This window comes from Lingula anatina, chromosome 9, assembly GCF_051362555.1.
Source record: "Lingula anatina isolate TDL-2025a chromosome 9, LinAna3.0, whole genome shotgun sequence".
In the NCBI taxonomy this organism is placed as follows: domain Eukaryota; kingdom Metazoa; phylum Brachiopoda; class Lingulata; order Lingulida; family Lingulidae; genus Lingula; species Lingula anatina.
This window is the reverse complement of record NC_141775.1, coordinates 2,080,450-2,103,455: the sequence shown is the minus strand read 5'-3', so window position 1 is coordinate 2,103,455 and position 23,006 is coordinate 2,080,450. Positions and strand designations below refer to the sequence as shown.

General features: G+C 36.7%; 1 protein-coding gene across 4 annotated transcripts; it reads left to right on the top strand.

Annotated features, from left to right (window-relative positions):
• The first annotated feature begins 18 nt into the window (after positions 1 to 18).
• On the top strand, positions 19 to 22,151 carry LOC106168138 (nephrocystin-4). 4 transcript variants are annotated; one of them, XM_086995508.1, is made up of 28 exons: positions 3,070 to 3,450; positions 7,683 to 8,266; positions 8,417 to 8,560; positions 8,914 to 9,098; positions 9,483 to 9,541; positions 9,629 to 9,799; positions 10,036 to 10,229; positions 10,454 to 10,584; positions 10,894 to 11,029; positions 11,322 to 11,546; positions 11,724 to 11,902; positions 12,527 to 12,628; positions 13,573 to 13,605; positions 14,532 to 14,769; positions 14,964 to 15,055; positions 15,334 to 15,522; positions 15,756 to 15,845; positions 16,049 to 16,307; positions 16,781 to 17,000; positions 17,334 to 17,447; positions 17,643 to 17,863; positions 18,011 to 18,237; positions 18,696 to 18,885; positions 19,110 to 19,187; positions 19,518 to 19,674; positions 19,885 to 20,000; positions 20,252 to 20,418; positions 20,777 to 22,151. In XM_086995508.1, the coding sequence occupies exons 2-28, from the start codon at positions 7,991 to 7,993 to the stop codon at positions 21,303 to 21,305; spliced, it is 4,722 nt and encodes a 1,573-aa protein (XP_086851634.1). In that variant the 5' UTR covers positions 3,070 to 3,450; positions 7,683 to 7,990; the 3' UTR covers positions 21,306 to 22,151. The 4 variants fall into 4 exon arrangements, with proteins under 4 accessions (XP_086851636.1, XP_086851634.1, XP_013402546.2 ...); XM_086995510.1 differs by lacking the exons at positions 3,070 to 3,450; positions 7,683 to 8,266 and adding an exon at positions 19 to 205 and having other exon boundaries at positions 20,777 to 22,150; XM_013547092.2 differs by lacking the exon at positions 13,573 to 13,605.
• The last annotated feature ends 855 nt before the right edge of the window (positions 22,152 to 23,006 follow it).

Sequence of the window (23,006 nt, the reverse complement as noted above, 5' to 3'; positions counted from 1 at the left end):
AAATATATAAATGAGCAACACTTCTTTTGTGTTATTATTTACATCCGGTGCGTCCGTTGCAACAAAATGAAATATGGCAACTTGGAAGGATTTTATCAAGAAAAACCCCATAATACCGCCACCCTATGATAGGCAAAAACGAGCAGAAGAAGATAGTTATCCGTTTTGCCTTTCCATAAAAATTATCGATGGAATTCCAATCAAGGTTAGTAAAAGCGGCGTGTGTAATCTGCCTCTGTTGTCGGCAGGCTCTCCTCTTTCTCTAACCAAGTTGCTATAACTCTTGTTTAAGTTTGATATCCTCTTTCCGTTTTCGCAGGTTTAGAGATCTTAGAAGGTCCATGTTACAAATTGCACGAGATAAGTGCCCACACCCCTGTAAGCTTGGGTCCGTTTTTCCCGTCTCCACTCTTTGGTGATCCTTTAGTCTTTTATGATTGCTCATACTCAAATTAACCAATAACTGCATGCACAATGGTGTGGTATTTCTGGCTTTTTATTGAATGTTTAAATTACTGGAACATAAAAAGTACAGGCATCAAGCATCTGAGTTTCATCACACAGAAGAAAAAAAGATTCGTACAAAAAAATATTTTACGTGTAATTAGTGGGCCAAACAAAGGGGTTTGTTTTCTGTGTGTAGTACATAACTAAACTTCACAGAATCCATTTTGAAAAACAACCCATGTTGTACATTTTGTATAAATAACCAGATGTTTTTCCAATGCTTAAGTCATTTGATGATATCAAGCGTACATTGATGTGCAATTTTTTATTTTTTTATTTATTTATTTTTTTTTTTTTTGTCACACAAGTACAGTTTTGGCTTTAAAACTTCATATATGAATCCGATCATTTTGGAAGTGAAAATTGAGCAATATTGAAAATGTGTGGCTATGCGGTCCCATAAAAAAAAAAAGTCAGCTAAGGTAGAAATTTAGTTTATAGCAATGTGCACATAGAGGCAGTTGCACTGGGTATTGCGCAAGTGGCATCAGTCGCCCCACAGTTACAACTTACCAACTGATGTGAAACACTACTATCAAATCTACAAATCACTCGCCTTTGCCTTTACACAGTCATACACTGATCATACACAAGATCTCTTGATGTATTCCAAATTTCACATTTATATGTAGCAATCCATTACAAGACTAGAAAAAATGTCATGTATTGTCAAAATGGGCCTCACAAGGTTATTTTTAATTATTGGAGATTTCATATTGAATTTTGTGGCTATTATTATATTAGCAAGCAGTTACTGGTACAGTAGTCCTGTATCTTTAGCAAAGCAGTCCAAAATCTTTAAAGCACTCTAGCTTCATGCTATCACACACTAGAGTGTGATAGTTGAGCTGTTCCAGCAAATCCAATCTAAAACATTCTGTGTTGCTGAGTTCAAGGTATTCTTAATCTCTGTCAGTATGGAGTTGAATACTAAGCAGATTTATTGGATTTAATGTTTTGTATAAGGTTTCAGTTATTGAAGTGCTATCAGGTCTGCTTAGTGATAACGTTACTGGAGTAAACAAACAGTCTGGAGCTGTTGTTAAATTAAGTGTTTGTAAACTGCGTGGCAAATCTGTTAACATTTTGCATACTGTACATGTGCATGTGTGTGTATCAGTGTGTGCCTTTGTATGCATGGTTGTTGCATATGGGCATATTTATTTCTTGTGGAAACCATTTTTAAATTCTTAACAAGACTAACAAAGTTTTTAAACTATATCTGAATCTGTACTAGTTCTAGTAGGTTTATGAAAAAATGGAAATCAATGATTTAAAAGGACAGTGTGTAGTAGTGTTACTCTTTCATCATGCATTGTAAAATTAAGCCCTGTATTTCTATAAATGTGCCAGAAGCTAGTATCATAAAACATTAAGTGCATTGTTTGGCTGTGTAACCATAATAAAAATGGTATTAATTCTGGGTGGGACCACGACCTACACTTGTTTTGCTGTGTTTTTTATAGCCCTAGGCCTCTTAAAACCATGTAGAGGTCTACCTCAGCTTCAACATGAGATGGGTTCAACATGAGTTGGGCATTTTCTATCTCAGAATTTTGTTTGTAATGCACAGAAAATGTTTATGATTTACTGTAAATAGTTTAATGAAATAAATATAAGAAATTTATATACTGAATAAGTTTCAAAAATAAATTTTAAATGAAAACAGCCTAATTCTGTTAATCAAATGTTTTCAAACTGTTACCTTCACTAGCAGATTGCATTCATTGCTTGAATAGTATTTGGTTTCTAAATCTTGGCATTTCATTCAGTTTTCCTTCAGTTCACACATTCAAACCAAACATTACTTAGTGTCCTGTAGAAAAGTATTTTTTTTTTAATGTAGCAATTTAAGTAGCAATTCAGTGTTAACAAGATTTTCAAATAGTAGCGGTATTCTTTTGTCATTGTGACCTCACAGTGACCTGATTTCTCAAAGTCAACTGCGTCTCCAGGATGACTGATAAATATTATGAGGTGTTAGATTGCAGTCAACAGATTAAACTAGAGTTACCTGTAAACACCTGACTGGGATAGAATATCTGGATTTGAATACATGCAAAGAATTAGGGCCTCAGGAAAAAAAAGAATTGTATAAATTTGTATTCTCCCATTTAAATGGAAAGTCAACATAAAAAAACAAATGGTTTGATTGTAGTTTGATAGTGATTCAAAGAACTTCTGTTTATCAACTACAGTCTGTTTGCTTAAATCAGTTGCTTGTTATGCCTCTCAACACAGGTTGTTGACTTGGTGGACTCTCTACTGGGCATGTTCACACTACATTTAATAGGATCACTCTTTAGTAGGGGAACGTTCCATTGGCAGTTCACTCAACATTTAATAAGATCACTTCTGCATAGAGAACAGAACATAAAGCTGCTGGAAGCTATTTTTTTTCTGAAAAAAACAGGATAAAAGAAGAAAAAGAACATACCTGGCAAGGTGAAACAGAGAAGCATCAACCAGACGAGAAATGCAAGCCAATACTGGTTTTTCTGAGTCTTCCTAAATTTGTTGACAAGATTGCTTCTAAAATGAAACCTACACAGCGTACAGTCTAAGCAGAGCCCCTAAAAGGTCCTTACATCCTTGTATGAAGTTAGAAGTGATGTCTTTGGGTTAAGTGTAAATACATCCTCATGTTGTGTTGGACCCAGGTAAACCCCAGTCTAACCGTATACATACTGTACACACATACACAGTGTGTGAGTTAGCTTGACTGTTTATTAGCCAGTGTCATTTCTTAATACAGCAGCATCGCAGTTTTATGAGGAGATTAGTACACGTTTGGCGGGGAACGTTTACCTGAGCCAATGAGATTAGCCCATTGCTGCCTTACCTTCTTCTAGGCAATGTGATCCACTAACGAGAAGCTGGCTCAGGAGAGAACATTCACCAGAGTGGAATACAGGGATTCAGGGAGATGCTCACCAACCTACAGTAATTGGATTTAATTGATGGGGTTTGGAAAAAATAGGAGTTTAGAAGGGTTTCATCTTGTTACGAGTTGGTAACTAGTATGCCTTTCTTTCTCATGTTAATGGTAGCGTAGCCGGTTGGATTAAAACTGATGGTGGGAATTGCAATTACAATCAGTTGAATGTTCCAAGATGGATGAGCTGAAAGCAGTGACACAGAAATAGTAAATCATGTGGAAATTGGAGAGAATTGTCAGTAAATTCATTTGGAAGTTTGATGTTTTCAGTTTTCACAATATGAGGCTAAATTAATATGTTATACTATGGTGAATGTGTATAAAGCAAGGTGAAGTGATAATTAGGCTTTTGAAACTATATCATACTTTAATGTACTGTGTTGTGATTTTTAAAGACGTTTTACTTTCGAATTAGATTTTTTTTTTTTTTTTGAGATATTTATTGCAAGTGATTTAGCAATAGGTGAAAAGGTTAGCCATCCCTGGATTCAAGTGCAAGTGTTAGTGGACAGTGTTGTAGTTTGTTCAATTATCTGCATTCAGCCCTTGTCATTGAAGGGTTTTATCTAAACTGAAAGTTGAATTAAGTTTTGTACAGCTTCTCCATTGGCCACATTATGCGGTAAAGAGTACAAGTTTACACAACACTAAATCTGTGGCCATTACAGCAGCTCCCACAGTCGATAAGATTACAAAGTTTTAAAATTTACAACTTTAAGTGACAAGGCAGATTAAGTTATATCAGAAGAGAACAGCTAATTTATAAACACTTCATGGTAAGAGGCACGTTTGTGGTCCACACCTAGATCCTGGCTGTAGTTTACCCACCCCGGTTGAGAGGCTGATCCAGATATATTTTCTGACATTTTCAAAATTACATGCCCATTAATGTACTAGTTAAGTTAAAAATTATGACTGTCTTCCAGAAGACGGTTTCCATCTGCCCCTGCTGATTTACTAGTACTAGCACAAGGAAAAGTGAATCATAAAGCTAGCAGGTTATTTCAGTTACACTGAGTGGATTCTGAGCAGGTCAACATGTTCTTCTACACATCTTCTCATGTAATAATTTAATTAAGCCAGAAAATCATCATTACAGGTAATGTGCTGATTCATTGTTCTATATTGGCTTTTGGTGTAATTAGATCTTGACTCTGGTGTCATTTTCATTATTTATGATAGGCCAAGAAATCAATAAATTGCAGTGTTGTCTCAAGGGAACCTTGTCCAGCTCCTTTTCATTGAAAAACCAAGAGATGCCAGCTACTATCTTGACATGATGTACTAGAATTATATTTGAGGAAAACCACCACAAAGTAACCTCTGTGAAAAAATTATTTAGATTGTAACAGCTTATTTTTTTATTTATCTTAGTTTTATTAGGTAGATAATTACTTATTGCATAGCCATAAAATATTGAGAAAAAAAACACAATTTCTGTCCATTATGAACCTGGGTATATTCCAAGTATCGGCATTTTACATTGAAATTTGTATAGGAGCAGAACACATTTATTTTCTTATCGGGAAGGTCTTTGTATAGTCCACTGAAATTCAACTGACCTGTTGTTTGCAGTAAGTAAAGTTTGTTTTAAATACAGGGTAAACTTCTTTACAAATGGTATTAAGTCAACGGAAATAAACCAATGTAAGAAAATTGAAGTTAACAAGAACATGTTGCTGACAGTTAAATATTGACTAAAAGTAAACGTTGGTAGATTTACTTTGTATATATAATGGTAACAATTTTAACCAACTACTTACTAGTAGTAGATCTGCCTACTAGTAGTAGTACTAGTATGCTTAAGTCCCTACTTGATACTAGTACATGTTATATCTTTAAATTTATATCTTTAAGTAACAGCATTACTACATGACAGAGATGTATTTTTAGTTTTTGTGACCAGTTTTAGGCTCACTGAGTCCAGCATTATTTTTTTATCCAATTAATGAGAAATGAAAGGTAAACAAAAGCAGAAGGTGAGTTTTCTGATTCATCCAGTAGACGTGAGTGTGATATTACAGAGGAGAAACAATAGATCAAGTAATGGGCTACTGCTGTAATGCAGCAATTACCTAAGGTTGCGATCAATATTCACCAATCTCTAACAAAAGCAGTTTTTTTTAGAAGTCATTCAAATTGGTAGCAAAATGGAAAAAAATTATCAAAACAAATTCAAATTGTTCTCTGTCTCTCTTCAGCAAAATTGACTTGAAAACAGTTACTAGTAACCACAAGTGTGCACTATATACTCTGCCTGAAGGTCAAATTTTAATTAAAATTACAAAAACTTACCTGTGTCAGCAATGACTTCTCAATTTCTTAACCCTGAGGCTGTTAGTTAAAGGTCAGCTAGGGTTATTTTAAAATCTGTCAGGCACAAAGTTCTCAATCATTCTCTTGTGGTTTGTGAGATTGCCATGACAACCAATTTGTTTGTGCTGATCCAGTGGGAGATTGCTTACTGTGGAAATGCAAAGGCACGGCATCTTCAACTAGTAGATGTGGCAGGGTTTTTGATTTTCATTATTTATTACTCAAAGCATCATCAGTTCCATGTTTTTAAGCTGTCTGTAGACCAGAGAGACAACTTTCAGTGCAAGTATCAGTTTGGATATTTTTCTCAACCTCCAAGGCGTGGAAGAGCCAGCGCAGTGCCCGGAGGGTCCATAGTGGTTTTTTTCTCAAAGTTTTGTACTTGGGATGTATTATGCAGGGATGATAAATGTAATATTAATTTTGGAATTGTTCTTCAAGGCCAGGGTGTGGAATAGCTGATTCAGTACCAAGGTCTGTTTTGGTATTTTTTTAAAGCCTCTCATCTGAGCAGTAGTGTGCAAGTACTAGTATATCAGTTTTGATGTTTTCTATTCATCCTGCAGTTTGGAATTTACATTTGAGGGGGAGTTGAATCATTTTTATTTCAAAAGCTGAGTTTTATACAGCTGGATTCAGGATTTTGTTTAAGTAGGATTGGGTGAGGCAAAAATAAAGAGTATGATATGAAACAACTGAAGTTAGGGCAATGTAACTGTGATATGTGGGGCACAGTGATGGGGAAATTGCTTGGTTTTGATAGGGAGGTTGGGGTACCGTACTGCCTCACAAGTCACAAAGTAAGTGAGAGGCACATGTCCACTGTGCACCCCCCCCCCAACCCCACACCCATCCCTAGATCTGTCATTGTTTGAAAGATAGTAGTAGTAGTAGTAGTCTGCTGAAAAAATGTAAGTGACTAAACAGAAGAGACATTCTACATTGATTGTGTATTAGTATTACTGAGACAGTTATTTTGTTTTTCAAACTGCCTGTGAGGAAGGAGCTTGTATATTATTTACAGAGTTGTATATCAGGATGTAGAACTTTAGGTTTTATACTAGTAGGTACTCCAAGAAAACACTATTACCAAAAGGTTGATATTTATGTGCAAGCCCTGATTTATGAGGCTAAGCAGAAAACATACATCTTCAATTACTTGAATTGTTCACCTGGAGATTTATGACTATAGTGTGTAGGTAAGGACGCTCACCAGACAGGAAATAAACAGCACAGAGCACACACTGTGTAGGTTTAATGGTCTGTTTCTTTCTTTTTTTTTCCTTCTCTTATTTTAGTATATTGGAACATGATGGATCTGAAGTGAGGCGTGCCTTGCAGAATATTTTTATTTCACTCAATAGAGGGAGATACATCAATCAGTCACGACTGTCAGGTGCCAAAGCTTTAAAAGGATTACTAGTAATGGAATTACTTTTTTTCTTTCTTTGTTTGCTTAATGGGGTATTGTACTGTGAAAACTACCAGAGGATATTGCGTTGTTGGGTTAATACACTGGCAGGAACAGCTGAAGGTGACTGATGCAGCTTAGAGCTGTTTTCATGATGTTTTTTTTTGTTTGGATTTCATTAGTGCTCTGAGGAAAATTGCAGGAGCTTTTGTTTAGTGCAGAATTTTATTATTTTTATGTTACTAAATATTATTATCATATTATGATTGTTAAGGTGGGAGTAGATTCAAAAGCATTAACTTAGTTGATTTTTTTCTTAGAATATTAATGATACTCAGCATTAATTCAGCCATATTTGAGTGTTGATGGAGATATGATTTTCTAGATGAGAAAGGAACATGAATTGTGAGGATTCAAACATGAATTGTTGGAGGCAGGATGGGATGGGATGGCATTTTCTAAAACCAATTTTGATCGGCGAATATATATATATATATATTCTTTTCACAGAGCCTGCTGAGGTACAAATATCTCGTTGAAAGCATCTGGTGAAAGAAACCTGGGGTGCTAAATACTGATAATGTTATGATGTTCCTGTGTGAAGTGGGAGATAATGAGATAATGGCTGACAGATGAAATGTAAAGCGGGAACAGTGTATTCTCATTGTGTTTATAACACTAAATATAATGATAGCTGGCTGAATAAAATGAACGCTATGACACTGACACTGAGAAATGTACCAGTGCTTTTATGGTTTTGTATCCACTTTAAGGTACTAGTATTGAATTATATAGCAAAAAAATGATATAGATTGAAAATGGATGACGCCATCACAAACTCATCAACATGGCTGACTGTGCCAAGTTTTAACGAGACCAAGTCACATTCAACAAGCAGCAAAAAACTAATAAGATTCTTTGAACCTTGGAGAGAGTCTGCGGAAGAGCAGCTGAAAGTGGCTGCAGATTACTTAGAGACGAAACGTCAGCTCCAGCCTAACTTCAGGAGATATTTTAATGCAGCAGACCCCCAGGACTCTGCTCCCTTTGAACTGACTTTGAAAAATGTTCAGGGTTTGGAGGAGATGAACCTGGTTGGTATTTCAACGTCTTTTTTTTTTTTCTTATTTGTCAGTTATTTCTTTCAACTTGTTTCTGCATTATTTAGTAGAAGTCTACCTGGCTACAGAGTAGTTTTACCAGTTTATTTCTGATCAGAAGCTTGTTGTTCTCTCTGCTTTCAGGATGAGGATAAAAAGGGCGTCCACTACCAGTTACGGCTCAGTCTGTTTGATGTAACGTACAAGCAGTTCTTTGGAAGGACGTGGATAGGACCAGAGAGCACAGCCAAGTCAACAGGACAGAAATTTAAAGTTAATTTTAATCAGGTATTGTATGTACTATTCTTTAATTGACTGCTGAAAAATTAAGCTTGCAGGCAAGAAATTTGCAGGATTATTATGATTTATCACAACAGATTATTATATTTTTGTTCATCTCATTTTCATGATTTGTTTCTTATAATGCCCAAGCTATATTATAAGATAATTTCAAGAATGATCACTCATGTCATTTTTCTTTGTAAGTTTTACCACATTTTAAAGCATTTTAAAGTATTATAATATTACCACATAACCATGAGAAAAGATAATTTTGGGGCAAGTAAATGTGAACCATTTTCCCTGTAGTTGAATAAATCACTTCAAAATTTTAACAATTTAACCTAATTTTATATCTGCAGAATGTCTACTTCCACACCACTCTCAATGACCTGAGTATTGTCCTGGTGGTGGAACTGGTGGCCGTGAGTTATGATAAAAATGGCCACAAGAAACACAGGTCCTGTGGCTGGGGAATGGTCAGGATATTTAAGTACGAGGGAGAAATGGAGGATACGTCCAGCGGAAAACAGGGGCCATCGCAAAAGTGAGTATTTAAATTAAAACAGATCAGGGTAATCTTTTATGAATGGTTTTATATATACGGATATTATTATTATTATTATTTTTTTTTTTTCATGTTTTTGTTCTGATTGCATATACCAGTAATCTCTGCCTCTGTGTTTTTTTTTGCAACATCTAATTGTTCTCTATGATTCTGTCCCTTTAAATTATAGTATATTTGATTTACAAAGCTAAATCATTTTTGGTATTTATTATGATACTTCAAATGAGCAATTGCTGAATAGAATAAGATAAAGAAAAATGTTTTAATTCATTATTTATGAGCAGTTCTAAGATGATTTACTAGTGAACTATGCTCAGAAATATGAGGAATGTCCTCATTGATTACTCCCTTGAATCTTTGCAGAGTGGACCTGTACCACGGCACTCCTAGAGCTCTTCTGTACCTGGAGGATCCTATAGAAAGTAAGCCTATCTCTCTCTCTCTCTCTCTCTCTCTCTCTCAGGTTGATTCTAGGCATTTTATGATTATTTATTTATTCATTTATTAAGGCAATGAACTCCTTCAACTCATCAAGGGCTGCCAGTTGTCATATTCCATTAGAACTCACAGGGCTCTGCAGAAAGTTTTCCACCTGCTGCCTGAAAATGTCATAGTGGGAAATAACAGTGTAGTACCTGGTATAGCAGAGGGAGTCAAGGACCCCGAGAACCCAGGGGCAGGTAAGGAAATAATGCTAAACCAGATAGAAATAAAAGGAAAATATGGTAGGTAATTAAAAGATAAATCATATTAATTGTCTCTTTTAGGCATAACTGACAAAACAAATTTCTTTGGGAAATGTATGAGATATATTTTGTTTGTATTCACTGAATGATTAGTGTTAACTTGTCCTGTCAGAAAACTCCTCTCTTACCAGATAGTATTATTGTTATCCCAGTATATTTCTGTTACCCAGGTGTGGAGAATCTCAAGAAGCCCAAACTGTTAAAACAAGTCCAGTGTTATGTGGACAAGGTGAACATCATGCTGTATCCCAACGTGGAGAAGTTTGAGGAGGAGCTGTGCCGTCTTTGTAACGAGGACAGAATTAACCGAGAACACAGGGTGGCAGACGGTAGCAATGTCACTGTGTCAGAGAGAAGGTTACTGGTGAGTGCTGAGGATGTTTTTTTTTTTTTTGTTTGTTCTTTTAAAGTGGTGACCAAGTCTGTCAGAGTAAACAGATGAAACAGTCGACAGGTTAATCAAATATGTAGGTCTATCGTAACGAAAAATTTTAACTGTATAAATCTAAGATTCAATGAAACTATTTACACAAGTATTATTATTATTATTATTATTATTATTATTATTATTATTATATCAACTGTCAGGTTGGTGTCCACAATGGCTGGTGTTATGTCCAGGACCCCCAGGTGGCGCACCTCGTCCCCGACTCTCAGGCTCACAAGAAAGGAGCAACTCTGAAGAGAGGACACCAGCGCTCTGCTTCTACTGGCTCTATGTGAGTTGTGCTTCTCTGGATTCTTAATTTTTCAGTTTTAAAGATATTCATTTTAATTGAGATATCAATATGTATTTATCCATGTCTTTTCTTTTCTGTTTTGTTTTATTCACTGTAGTGGCTGTCCAGATGTACTAGTATGTCTCTAGTCCTGAGGAAACAGTATAATTAGATATTAGGTTGTATTAATTCACACCTCTGTATTATCCACTGTAGTGGCAGTTCCAGTTGTGTGTCTCTAGTCCTGAGGAAACAGTATAATTAGATATTAGGTTGTATTAATTCATACCTCTGTATTATCCACTGTAGTGGCAGTTCCAGTTGTGTGTCTCTAGTCCTGAGGAACAGTATCCCACTAGATGGTATGGTGGAGGACCCCATGATGTCCATAATATTCATGCTGGAGTATGTGGTCTCTGAGCCAATGAATGCTGAGGACAGGAAGGTGAAATATGGCTTATTCAATCTTAATAATTATATAATCTTAATTCCATCAAAATTTATAAGCTATAATGTTGTTCAGCATTATCTAATTTCTATTCCACTTATGTAAGGCTAAACAAGGTGTTTTATTTGATTGTTTTATTTTGCGCTTGTCCCCAAATGAATAAGGGCAGGAAACGGTTATACGAAAGTGACAACAAATGGGTGTCACTGAAGGGATTTTATTTTGACTTATGCACCTGCTAGAGAATAGTGTATAAGATTAATAAATATCAGATACTTTTTTCTACCAGCTCTCTCACAGCATGGTGAAGTCCCAGACACACACGGTGGCTGTCAGGTGGGCGGTCTGGTCTCCATTCTCTGCTGGGGGTCAGCAGGAAGTAACAATATCTCTGATTGGTGGACCCACACCCATGCCTAACGAAGTGTTCATGTATAAAGGTGTTTCATTGGAGGACAGCAATGTGAAGAATGCACCTGGGAATCTGGCATTTAACTTTGTGGTCAACAAGAAGGTTGGTGCTTGCTTCATCAATTATTCTGCTGTAAAAGATAACTTTAAGAAATATAAAATAATAAGTAAATTCAACCTCAAGACAAGTGTCAGCAATGCTAATAATGCTTAATGTTCAGTAAATAATAGCAACTGAGCATGGTATCTGTAGAGTCCAGATATTATCTTATAATTTCAGAAGGCTGAGGGCATTTCTGGTGCAGGCAGCCAGGTATCTCTACAGTATCCTACCTCCTCCTTGGTGAGAGGCCACTCCATGGAGTCTGTGAACACAACTGAAGATGGCAGCACTGTGCTACAGGCCCTGCCCACTGCTGGTCTCAGTGGAAGACCACCGCTGCCTGGTAGAGGGGGAAAGTAAGTTTTAAAGTAACTTTTTATGAAGTTTTTTTTAATGCTGGCATAAGCTCCAGTTTATGCATGTATATGACTGTATGGTCTGAATATGTTGCATTTTTTATCAACTGACATACTAATTTTAGTTTTATCATTTGAATTGTCTTGAATGAAATCTGTGTGACAAAGCTGGGCAGTGCTTAGATATGGCATGTATAGTTGCTTGTCTTTGCATTAAAGTTAACGAGAAAAGAAAGAAAAACAAAGAAGTACATTTTTGTAGTATAATATATGTCAAATGTATTGAATATAGAATGTAATTAGAAAGGTGCAGTTGTTGCATCTTGCCAATTGCATTAGTCAGCCTTTAGTTAGGAGGTAGCATTTTTACACAGCCTAGCATTAGAATGTTAAACCATGTACATTATGTATTTAAGTGGTAGAAAAATCAGGTTAATAGATAATAGTTTCTTTTGCAAATATGTATGTGCAGATATTTTTGGCTTGTATTTCATTGCTTGGTTTTATGCTTCCTTTTTTCTTAAAAGATAATGTATCTTATTGTCATTTATTTATTTAAATTTATTTATTTATTTTGCTTCTGTTTTGCTTCTTTGTTTCTGCCTTTTTTCGCTGCTTTGGTAGATCTCTGCTTCAAGCCTCATCGCGTGATGTCGGGAAGATTCAAACCCCTAGTCTCCAGACTTCTGCGGCCACTAATGATACCGTTATTGTGCATCAGGACCAGTAAGCCTCTAGCTTGTTTACCATTTCAGAATTATGTTATAACTGATTAGTATAACTGCTTCCCTGGTTACTGCTTTAACTGGGATCTTAGTTTAATGTTTTTTTTCTTTTTTTAACTATTTCCCTGTAGTTACGTGAATGTGTTGTTCAGATACAAACTAACTGTAGCCATTGTGTGTAGACGTAGAACTGCATGTGTGCCTTGTGAAAAGTAGTTTTGATGTTTGAGTACACTTACTGATTGAAGCTAAAAAATGGATAGATATATGATTTTCTTGTTTCATCTGTATTTTGTGAACAGTCTGGATCACCCTGGGTTTGGGAAGGTCACTGGGAACTGGCCCCTGTCATCCTCATCATGACTCCAGTATACAGTAGTCAGTACATGATGGTGACAGAGGTTAGGTTCCGGTTATCTCTGATACACAGGATGGTCTACATATAGCACTTGAGCAATTTCTAGTTATATCTGGTAAACGGGGTGGTCTACTTGTAGCATGAACTTCTAGTTAGAATCCTTGTGTGGTAGTTAGTATATCTGTGTAGTAATACCCAAGTAACAAGATTCATGTTTGACCCTTTTTACTCCGAGACACATATTTAACCGATGAAGTCTGCACCAGTTCACTTTAAGAGGTTCTACCATATAACAAAAAGCCCTCCAAAAGTTCACCCCCTATAGATCTGTTATGTTCATTCTATACCAATGTTGATCACAGAGGATTCATTTTGGTGACTCTTTTTCATAATAGCCAGGTTATTTTCATTCTCTCAAAGTGAACCAGGAGAGACCATCAGTTAAGTAATATACTGCTGGTTATAGAAAGGGCCCTATTTAGAGACTTTTGACCGTAACCTATGTAACATGATAGTGTTTTATATTTTGTCTTTTTTTGTTTTTGAAGAGTGCATTAATTATCATTTTCACCTTTGTGTTGCTGTAGCTGGTCTTATGTGTACCCACCATCCCCTACAAGGTGTGTATTGACTAATAACTCGCACTGGCACATTTATATTTATATTTGGCCAAACGGCTAAATACATACAATATATACTTTGGTTAAAGAAAATGAACAATTTTACATCAGTTTTCTTATGGAATATGTGTATTTGCCAATCATTGGTTAATTTGGAAATATGTCATTGGCTGAAACAATGAATGTGCTAGTGTGCCATCAGAAGTATGATATGACATGCTGTAAGGCCATGTTTTGTTGTTAATAATATTATTCAAGTGGATTATTTGACTGATACACTGACAGGGATGAGATTTTTCCAACTCTCGGCAGATTTCCAACTTTTTGGAACCCAGAATCAATGGGCCTAGGTAGCTCCCTGGGCCCCATACCACATTTTCCTACTTTTTCACTAAACAGCAGTCTCCTCCCTGTCATGAGGACAGTGACTGATTCAAACTAAGAAGAATACTTTAGTGTCTATAACTTAATACATAGTATTGACTGGCATATTAAGATGTTAACATCCATTTTAGAAAATTAATCACTTTTAATTTGTTTTCTCACAAAAACAAGTTTCTAGTTTGTGAACTTATTTTTATTTCATGGATAGAATTGCTGGTTGATTAACAAACTGATTAATTATTTGTGTAAAGAGTTATTTTTGGTCTGCTTTTTTCAATAATTTGTGCAGTTTGCATAACTGAACAGTCCCAACTTGGAAAAAAGAAAGTCTTCACTTTTCCCCACATAATCTACATAATATAAAATTTTACCAGTAGAAATATACTAAATATTCTTCTACTTGCTGTAATATCATAATCTGGTCTGGTCTGGTCTGGTCTATCCTATCCTATTCTGTTCCATATTCCTGTTACATTATAATTGCATATTTTACTTATTATGACCTGTCATGTTATAACGTATCATGTTAATCTAATATCCAGGTCTCCGTCACGTGGTGCAGGTCCCATGTCTCTACAGGTACCCCAGGGACAGCCGTATGGGTCCCCACAGGGTATGCCTTTCAACCAGAGCCAGCCATATTCCCCCATGCAACCTCCCTACATGATGGCTGCCCCGTATACACAGGGATATGGAATGCCTTTTGCACAGGGGCCAGGCTTTGTACCTCCATATTCTCTGCCCAATACATACTCTGTTGAGATCTCCCACCTGAGAGATGTAAGTTTATGTATGTGTATGTGTGAGCACGTATGTTGCTTAATTCATATATGTCTGTATCCTATCCAAATCTTGTGATGGATGATATAACATTCCTTCATAAAATTTACATTTATTTACTTGTCTATTATTGTCTGTACTGTCTATTTTGTTATCTTTTATTTATTTATTTTTTTTATTAATTATTATTTCAGCCTGGGTCTGCCAGAGATGGCACAGACCTTCAGGAGCTGCCCTTCACTCCAGTTCATGCCCCAATACTGGCTACAACACCTAATACTAGAAGGTATGTTAAGATAGAGCTATTTCTGAGAGCATGCAGGGACATTGCTACAACTCTTTTTAATTTAAAATTATAGTAAAATATCAGGATGTGTGGGTATCAGCTTGGGGATACTGTATTTTAATCGATGTTTTATGCAGACTGTTTAGTATATAGAATTATATGGCACAAGCTTTGCTGTAGCTCCCAGTTTTAAGATGAATTAATATAAGTTTGATAGAACTGCAGTAATTTTTTTAATACTGAGCCTGCTGATAGCTGTTTTCTATGTATTATACCAGTGGCCAGGGTCTGTCCAGAGCAGCCTATGCCAGGCTCTACACGGCGGGATTTCCACCAATCCTGGACAGGTTTGGTGAAGCACCAGAGGTCATTGACCCCGCAGACCATGTGACCTTTGACCCTGCCAAGGAAGAGACGGACCCCCTGGTGTGCAATGAGATCTACTTGCAGTTCCTGGCATTTGCTAAGTGAGTTACTGATAGGAGAAAAGGTTAAAAAGTAATGTTTTGGTGTGCTGATGATTACACTAGAATATGTCATTCCTGATCCTTCAGTGTCAATTGTGACAGAAATCGGTTTCTTATAAAGTATATTTTATGTATATAAGCTGCATAAAATAATAACATTGTTATCAAAAGATGTAAAAGGTTCCTATCAGACCCAAATCCTTTGAGAGGTTTCTATATCCTGTTTCTTACAGATACTATGAGCAGGAGCAGAATACCAAGTCCAATGGCACGGTCTTCTTCACATTCCAGTTTTACCGCTTTCCTCAGGTCACTTCAGAAAGGTGAGACAGAGTATAGCCAGTGTAAACACAGGTGTATTGGCTTAATATTTTCTTCTACATTTTAGAATTAGGCTGGTTTAAGTTCCTCAGTGATGCCATTTACTTATTGCAGTGATTAGTGTCAGCAGAAGTCAATTCTCTCTCTCTCTCTCTCTCTCTCTCTCTCTCTCTCTCTCATATTTTATGCCATATTTTCACACCAGGTTACTCCTTGGAGCCCAAGAAGGTGACCTATCTCAACAGAAAGATAGAGCCCCTTACATCCTCCAAAAACTAGAGGCAGACGGCACAGTGAAGAAGGGCCCCCCTGGTTACCAGGTCAAATATTTTGTGGACCCCTCCTTTCTGAAGCCAGGAGAAGCCAAGCTGTTCCTGAAGCACCTGTCGCAGCAGGTTCTACACATTGACGTCTGGGATGGAGAGTCTCTACTGCTGATTGGGTCTTGTGCTGTAGATCTCAGTGTGAGTAGTAAAAATGAACGTCTGGATTCATCCAGATAGCTGGAGGTTTGAGTGTTGTATTTTTGTCTACCCCTCTCAGACCACTTATAATGAACTGCATGCCTTCAGTGCTTGCATTTTTAGGATTATTTTAAATGTCTTCTTTCAAGTCTGAAGGATGGTATTTTCTTTTTAATTCCCCTGAGCAGACTTTCAAAGCAGACTGGAAACTAACCTGTTTCAAGTAAACTATAAAACTGTGTATGGTTTCTTAATATTATTATAAAAGAAGGATTTGTTCAGTATTTCTTGAAGCCTATGCCATGTTAGTTTACTTAAAACATTTTTTGTAACCACATTACAAGATGTAGTTATGGTTCAAAATTAAACATATCATAGCACTCAGCCAGAAAGTGTAAAATCAGTAGTTTTCATTCATGGAAAATGTGAAATTTTAAAGCCAATACTTACTTTAATTGTTGTTATTTTGACAGCACCTGTGTCGTCAGGGTCGTGACGCCCTCCAGGTGACCTATGAGCTGGACGTGATGATCACAGAGTACTCAGAGGACCAGGGGGACACTGGGGGGGAGGGGGCCCAGGGGGCCAGTGTGAGGCCAGTAGGGGTGAATACCTCTCTGAAAGGGAGGCTACATCTGAGGCTTGCCAACGTGGGCCATCCTGCTGACAAGAAGGCAAAACTGGCAGAGACAGGTAATAATAATAATAATTATTATTATAACAATGATAATAATCAAGATGAATGTTGTATATGTATTGATAATTTGGCATTTTGCATCTTAACACACAATATTAATATATATATATTAATACAATATAATAAAATAAAATTATATCACAGGTGCAGAGCTTACTTATGGCCTGATTTTAGTGTGCAGCAAAATGTTCATCAAATGGTTGGTTAACTGCCTGCCTGACTACAGAAATTGATGCTTTATCTTAATAACCAAATCATATTGACAAGCTTTTCTTTGTAAATTTTATTGATGATTATGTATAAGATAATGTTCAAATCTTTCTGTTCAGAGCCTGCTTTGCCCCTGAAGAAGTCTCGGTTAGTGGTGGCCTCAGAGGGCGCTAACAGCAGTGGGTTCCTGGGGGGAAGTCTGAATGCTGGACTGGCACAGTCACATAACTCAGGTAGAGAGTGTGTGTGTGTGTGGGGGGGGGGGGGGGGGTTAATTTGAGTTTGCATGGTTGAATGTTTACATGTCTGCGAACCTCTCTGTAAAAGTGGCTATGTGTGCATATTAAAAAGTATATATCTATAAACAGAAGGTCTTCTTAATTTTTTATTAGTCAGGAAATTAATATATATATATATATTTATTTAAGGTCTAAGAAAGTCAAAAGTCGCTAGAGCACAGCACGTGACTGAGACACATAGGGAGTTGGCGTCTGTGTTAGTCACGCGTCGTGACCCCATGACTTCCGGCGTAGATGACACGGAGAATATGGACCCTGTCAAGAGGCGGAAGTTAGCCAGGATGATGGCTATCAGACAGTTACAGCAACAGCAACAGCAGCCGTCATCTGAGAGGAGCTTGCCACTGTCGGTATGTGGTGCTGTGAGCCCCTATCGATTCTCTAGCAGTATCAATAGATCATTCATAACAAATGTGCTATGCTTAAGTCCTAATGTCAGGTGAAAAATTTTCAGAAAATATTAGATTGGGTATATTTTGTTTTTTCTCTTCCTTCAGTCTTACAAACAGTTAAAACAGGAGAGAACCAGAGACCTGAAGACCATAGACCTGTACAGGCAGCAGACCAAACAAGAGGGAATCCTCACCATGTTAAACAGTGCCATCACAGCCCAGCACAACATCTACCCCTCTCTGGGAACCTCTGAGTTCTTTGAGTTTGTTCTGAGAAACCCGTACAATGTCCAGCACACTATTACCATAGAGTGGACGGACCCTGAGTTGTAGTGAGTGACATGGTTGATTGTTTGCCAATTTCTGTTTAAAAATTAATGAAACTGTTAAACATTCTATAATTGTAGTATAATATTTGATTGAAATGAAAGTTGAAAATGCTCAGTAGATTGTACATGGAAAGAAATTTGTAGCCTGGTCAAAGTGTGGATCTATCTTTTATAAAATTGGTAAAACATCTAGTTATCTGTGATGATAAAATATTGAAAGTATATAATTGTCTGAAATAAAAGTTAATAATCCATTTTAAATATTATGTTTCAGTAGACATTACAGACTTTATAATATAATACTACCTTGAGATATTTGCCTTCACTTTAAGAACCCCATGCAGCTTTATTTGAGTATCATGACAGCTGCTTGCATTATTCTAGTAATATTTTTCAACTATTTACTGAATGTTGACATTTGATGATGAACTACATTAATATATAATTGTTTTCTTCCTCAGTGTGGTGACAGATGCCAGGGAGTGGCGGTACTTCAAGCAGCTGAATGAGGTGCACACCCCACTGGAAGAGGCCATGTTTAACCTCCAGAGCTCCTCCCAATACCCCCAAGTGTTTCTGAGACCCAAGGAGACCCTGAATATCCCCTTCAAGTACCTCTCCTATAGGGCAGACCACTCTGTGCAACCACAGGTAATTGTGGCAGTTGACTCCTGGTCTTTCAGTGCAACAGGCTTTAGGCACGTTTATATGTTACTTGTGTGTTTAAAAACATCCATGTTATTTAGAGGGAATTTTTGCTTGTGCATTTTTTTTTCTGAAGTTTCATACCTGAATAACCAATTAATTTTAAAAGTACAAGTGTATTGTGGCATCTGAATTGTTTTCACTGTTAAAGGTATTCAACCATGTTCCAGGGCCCCATTAATCCATTCCATGCCCAGTTCCAGCAGTCCAGCAGACAAGAGGATGCTCTGGCCACCAAGGTGGTCAAGGTAGGAAGAACAAGAAATTTGAAGTCTGTGAAGAACATAGGGAAACCTCTCTCTCTCTCTCCCTCTCTCTCTCTCTCTTTTCTTATTCTGGATTTTCGTCTCATGTGCACTTTAGGATGAAAGCATCTTTCTCTCATGTCACCAGCCTAAACAAAATGTCACCGACATATCTGATAAAGTTTTTCTCTGTAGTCTTGAGTCAAAATAAACACAGAAAACAATCATGTACGCTAGGTGATGAAACTTCATCAGATATTAAAGCATTCATGTCATGATATTGATATATGTTATGTTTGATGTCCTCCTGAGCTCTGTCCTTCCATCCCTCAGGTGTACTTCAAGACTGAGGACAACCGCCCCATCTCCATCCTGGCCCTCAATGTGGACCCCATCCCACACGTCGTAGACCAGACCTTCAGGTTCCACCACCCAGAGCAGTCCTTCCTGAAGAAATCCATCAGACTGCCTCCCTTCCAAATGTTACCAGGTGAGTGTAGAAAACTTAAGTTAGCTATGGAGATGATGATGATGATCTTTTTTTACATCAGTAAGAAATATATAACACATAACACATATTATTAGGAAAGAAATGCTGGCTGAGACAATTTTGAATTATGTAAAGAGTTTAAAGCTGTAATAAATGAAGAAAAAATGAAAATTGCATCAAAAAGCATAAATGTGATATATATCTTCACAGGTGCTCCAATAGGTGGCGCTGGGTTGCAGCAGCTGTTTGTACGCTGTAGTGATAACAATGTGATATGTGAAACAAGACCTGTCCAGACTGGAGAACCACAGGATGTCTTCATCAAGGTAGTCATGTTGATAAATACTTGGGTTTCACATTAACATTCGTGTTATTATTTGCTTTTTATGAAACTTGAAGAAAATCATTTTTTAAAGCTCATGTTTTAAATTAACGTTTAAATTTTACTTTGTGTTGAAACTCAGATAAAAAGTTGAATTTGATCCAATATTAAAAATTGGATTAGGCAGCCCTAAAAGGAACAGATGCTATCAGGTGTTAACAAACTGAAAGTATTGTCATTGCAACTATATTACAGGTGGCCTGCGGTGCGTCTCCCCAAGTAAAGAAGTTTTTCCTGGCCATCTACAGCGATCCTTTCCTGTCTAAACCTCTCCAGATCTGGCAGTTCTTTGTCCACTCTCTACAGAGGGTGGATGCTACGTGTGTTGAAGGACAAACTAGTAGATTTTCTCTCATTCTCAGGTATTTATGTATTTTGTGTTTATATGTGCATGTTTTTTGGGTTCTTTTTAAATCTCTCGGATGGAAGTTGACCTATTTGACAAAAGACACTTTCTTCCGTACTAGTGCTGCATATTCAGATAATGATAATAATAATAATTAAAAAAAATAAACAGTGTAATAGAACAAAACCAGGTATGAAAAATGATATTAATAAATAATGAAATTTAATGATTTTGTAGCTCTTTTAAGTGATGATATGTGTACAGGGTATAAAGATACCTTTAATGTGGCAAATCCAGCTGGTGGTACATACCCAGTAGGTGGTAATAGCCCTCTGATCCTCTAGTATATTATGTTCAAATTTGTGTTCTTCCAGGGGTACGCAGGCGTCTCGTCTGGTGAAATGTTTCTCCTCACATCCATATGAGATGTCCCTGGAACCCAAAGACCCCTTCATGCTGGCTGCAAACGCCGTCCACGAACTCCATGTTGGCGTACGTGCTGTAAACGTCGGCTCTAAATTCATGTACATAAACGTGGTAGACATTGAATTCCATCAGTTAGTCAGGACTTGGCTGGTCAACTTATCATGCAGATCACCAGTTGTATCAAAGGCTTTCGAGTTAAAACTGCCTGTAGGTGGCGGTAAAGGCTGCAACAAGAGAATCTCGTACACAAATCCTTACCCGCACAAGAAGGTGTTTCATCTTAGGACCAATCGGAGTGACCTGCTCCAGTTTAAGGACACTAGGTTGGAGATTGGAGGAGGAGAGCCGCATACCATCGGCCTCAGGTTCGCTCCAGCTCAGACTCCAGGAATGACGGAGATTCTGATTTTTATTAACGACGATGACGATAAAAATGAAGAGACTTTCTGTGTGAAAGCAGTTTACATGATGCAGTAAGGGGGATGCTGGGTCTGAACGTTTATTTATTTTTTTATTTATTTATTTGCTCCTCTTTATTGAAGGAGAAGTTCTTGTGCCTTGCAGTTTAAAGATCTTGAGGTGGATGTTGATCGTTACTTAGCATCCATTGATATTGTTTCTATGCATTTAATGTATTCAGGTCACAAGGACATTTTAGAGAGAAGAGATACACAGATACTGGAGTGTTCAAAAGAGTTGCCTCTTTATAGCTTTAAGATATAGAGATTGTACAGAATTGTACGGAATATTGTATGGAGTATTGATTTTCTCTGCTCTGGTGAATAAGTTGGTTATCTTGGTTATGTATTATCTTCACAAGTGCAATATATTGTACATAGTGTATATAAAGACAAACATATTACAATTTATTTTTTCAAGATCATGTGAATTTTTATACCGATTAGTTGATTTAACCCTTTTTTGTTCAGTAATACCGTTGATAGTAGTGATTACTTATGATAGTGACGTTTTAAAGTTTTATTTATTATTGTATTCATTATTATTTTATATATTTTTTTAGTGTAAGTCATAGTGGGTTAGTAATACTAGTGATAGCAATGATTACTGTATTGTTAGAGATGTAAGAGACATAACTAGTTATAATACAGACATTTTTCACCAAAGGCAAGTATGTGCAGTTACCGGTTATTAAAATAAAACAATATAAGCAAAAAAAACAAAAATGCCATTGAGGGTGCAAAACATTTGATCACTACAAAAATATTGATTCACTTTATTAAATACTTACAAAAGAGGTTTTTACAAAGAATAAACCACACTTAATTACTTTGATGTTTTACAAACACACAAAAGATCAAGGAATAAAAGCTGACAGAAAATATTCACGGATATTTATATTAAGTAAAAACACCATATAATTGGTTGTTGTTTTCTCTTAAGTTCTGTAGAATTTAAGTGTAATGTACAAGAGAATGAATCCACCATGTGTTGTGTGTCACTTTTTGAACTATTTTATAAAACAAAATGCCCAGCCCATTGTTTCACCCTTATGGCGTAAATGTAAACCCCATCTGCTGCAGATTCTGGCATTGTTAATCAATGCCTTTGTTTACTTCAGCTGGACTTAGCCTTTGATAAAACTGATTTTCTGTCGATAGAAAAAAAGAGGATGGACTATGGAATTTTAAAAAAGGTGCGTATAGTCCTTTCCATCTAAGATAAAAGATTAAGCGACTACATGTAATCCAAGGAACGGCATTTACAACATGATAGTTCCTGTAATTGCTTTATTTCAAGCAAATTGCCTCTGGCAATAACAATAATGGTATAATATAAGCTGTAAGGGGGTAATTAACTATGGTGCCCGCTCGGATGACTGCAATTTAGCGTGAATCCCCAGGGAGTTAGGTCGATCTAAATCTTAATCTTAAGATCGATCTAAATCTCTGGGAAAGCACCCTTAGATTACCTTCGTTTGATGGACCCTTGAGCACCTCTTAGTGAAGAGAATACTCAGCCATCCGTCTCTCCCCTTGAACTATTACCTGCCATTAATTATCTAAAAAAGTTTTAAGAATATCTATAGATCATTGCAATTAGGTTTATGAATATCTATGAATCAATATAATTACCTGAAACTATTGAACTGCGCGCGTGACTTGTGTTCAAACAGCGACAGGTAATTTTGTTGTCATCAGTTCACTTCACGAGACACAT